The 2,773-nt window shown below is 40.8% G+C and overlaps 1 protein-coding gene across 1 annotated transcript; it reads right to left on the bottom strand.

The window, feature by feature from the left end:
• Positions 1-332: 332 nt before the first annotated feature.
• Positions 333-2,561, bottom strand: LOC144553920 (uncharacterized). Its single transcript, XM_078302097.1, has 4 exons — positions 2,504-2,561; positions 1,499-2,396; positions 396-1,416; positions 333-349 (listed from the first exon to the last, which is right to left on the bottom strand). Exons 1-4 carry the CDS (start codon positions 2,527-2,529, stop codon positions 333-335), a joined length of 1,962 nt encoding a protein of 653 aa, XP_078158223.1. The 5' UTR covers positions 2,530-2,561.
• Between the last annotated feature and the right edge of the window lie 212 nt (positions 2,562-2,773).

Raw genomic sequence — 2,773 nt, 5'->3', positions numbered from 1 at the left:
AGGCCTCCCGGGTGGTCTCTTCGTCTTGGGTGGATGAACCGTGAACCCCGGATCATGCTTGATCCATTGTGATTTGTCGGTCATGGGTCTTATCACACCGGCATATGCAACTTTGAATCTGTGAAGTGAATAATAGTCGTGTACATAATCCTCAAGACGGGCTCCTCGAAGTGAGCAAATAAATGCAATAGCATGAATGCATGGTGCTCCACTGATTTGCCACTCTCTACAAGTGCACTCTTTTCTATCCAACTCCACCGCATGCCTCCAAGCATTGCCATCTGAGTCTATTCCACTCACTTCTACACACTTATCACCACCTCTACTAATGCTCACTTTGCCGACATTCCTGCTTTTTACATTCAATTGCTTGATCACATTTGGGAGAATTACACCTTGCAGCTTAGCACCAACAATCCTTCTCTTGTCAAATGTCACCATTAATCGTTGCCTAATCTGATCAACAAGATCAACGATATGCAAATCCTTCAAGTCTTTTATCCAACTATTGAAGCTCTCTGATATGTTATTATTGACATACTCACACTTTGATAGCTCCGAGAACTTACTTCTACACCATAGTTGCTTGTGATTCTTCTCAAGATATGCAATAGCCTCGGGTGATACGCTTGCAATCTCACTCAAATGGTGCTGACACTTTTCTATGGTGTACGCCTTCGCTGCAGGCCACATATGAGTAGTGAAGACATCACCACGGTACCTTTTTTTGAAGTTCTCCATCAGATGCCTCATGCATTCCCTATGCTCCGAATCAGGAAATACAGTTGCAATAGCAGCTGCTAATCCCTTGCATGCATCTGAAGAGATAGCCAACCCTGGCAGAGTTCCTATTGCATTCCTCAACTGACTCATAAACCACGTCCAATTCTCTGTAGTTTCTGTATCAAAAACTGCATATGCAACTGGGAACAACCAATTATGCCCATCAATGCCGGCAGCAGCTGCTAGTTGTCCCTTCCACTTGCCCGTCAAATGAGTCGAATCAACCCCTAAATATGGTCTACAACCTTGTACAAACCCGTCTATGCAAGGTTTTAGAGCCACAAAAATCTTACTAAAAAACATCTTATTACCATCACTTTTGCAATCTACCTCAACAATGCTACCGGGACATCTCTTCTCCAACTCCGCCTTAAAATTGTACAGCAATTGGAAGCTCTCCTCCCACTTCCCGTGGATTTGATCAATAGCACCTTGCCTTCCCAACCAAGCTTTTCTGTAAGTCACCTTGACATGGAACTCATCCTCTAACTTATTCTTTACTTCCTTTGCTCCAGCCGAGGGATGCTTTCGTAACCAATCGCCCACCCTATCAGAAACCCAAGACTTAGAAGCCATCTTCCCGTCAACCATGGTAGTGGATGGACATGTATGTTCAGCTGGTAATAACTTCACCTGCAGTTATAAAATTTTAAATTTTGCATGCATACCATGAATTTGAATTACACATAAATATACCTAAATTTTGCATGCATACCATGAAGGTTTTGTTATCTTGGAGTATAGAAGCACGAATTCTCCAAGGACAATCAGGATGTTTGCACCTTCCTATGAACCTTTTCTTATCCGACTTCAGTGTATGGACTTCAAACTCATTTTTAATGGCAAAATGCCTTAATGTCTTTCTGAAGGCATTAACATCGGGAAATAACGCATTAACATCTATTCTACCCTTTTTAGGGTCAAATCCAATGATAGGTTCACACTGCACAACATCATCTACCGCTGGCTCCTCGTGCACATTATCCTCAATAGCCTCAGCCTCTACTGTTGGTTCCTCGTCCACATTATCCTCTTCTGGATCAATGTGTACCCCATCGATAGCATGGTTAGCACCCTCATGAGCAAGATCACCCTCAATATCGGAACTATACAGGCTTTCCTCATTGAATCCCACATATTCGTCAAGGTTATCAGATTGATCAGGTTGACCTGACATATTACATCCCTGAGAGCTCCCTATATGACTTTGACTACCAAGTGCTATGGTTGGTGATGGTTGGGATGGAGTGCATGGATAAGTGAAATTCGTACCACTACATTTCGAGCTTCCATCCAAATCACAAATTACTGTAAGAAGTGAGATTTTTCTTTCATTTTGGAACATCCTAAACATCTCTGGTATTTGTGACTCAGACACTACTTCCACTTCTCTACCATCATTTTTATCAAACATCCATATCTTTGGTGTTTGACAACTCCCCCAACATAGATCGTCAAATAAATCACTCCTCAAATCACACAAAGAGAATCTATCCGAATCCACCACCCATTTTAATGTCTTTCCCTTGACATAATCCTTACGACCGTCAATTTGCTTCATGAAGAATCCTTCAATCTTAACCTCTATCCTAAATGCAGTTTCTGGGTCACACCTATACAGAATTGTAGAAATAATGTTAGATTAAGCACTAATGAAACATTCATTCAAATTAAAATAGAAATCATGCAACATGCATTCAAATTGAAATAAAAATCTCACCCACTGGGAATCCATGACTTGTCCATCTTATTCACACCTCCAATGCCCTCCCTAAAGTATGCACATGATAGCGTAGGCTAGCAGGAAACAAGTGTCACTAAGTATCGGTAGCTCCCCAAGGTCTCGTCAGAATCTGTTCTTGCATAAAAATAACATAGTTCAGTTAGTATTTCTGGGAAATATTGTCATTAAGAAGTAATTTTCATATCCCGTATTTAGGTTATATATGTGTATATTTATTATTCACATTTTATTTTGAAAGTTATTCTT

This window comes from Carex rostrata, chromosome 5 (genome assembly GCF_964058835.1).
Source record: "Carex rostrata chromosome 5, lpCarRost1.2, whole genome shotgun sequence".
NCBI lineage: Eukaryota > Viridiplantae > Streptophyta > Magnoliopsida > Poales > Cyperaceae > Carex > Carex rostrata.
Note: the sequence above shows the minus strand (reverse complement) of the source record. Positions and strands in the feature narration are given on the sequence as shown.

Bases quoted from the DNA above. Each gene is read 5' to 3' on its own strand.
- LOC144553920 (XM_078302097.1), bottom strand. From the start codon at position 2,529: ATGGACAAGTCATGGATTCCCAGTGG. The intron at 2,397-2,503 runs GTGAGATTTTTA...AATTCTGTATAG, and splicing joins AAGTCATGGATTCCCAGTGG to GTGTGACCCAGAAACTGCAT. The intron at 1,417-1,498 runs GTATGCATGCAA...TTATAACTGCAG, and splicing joins AAGATAACAAAACCTTCATG to GTGAAGTTATTACCAGCTGA.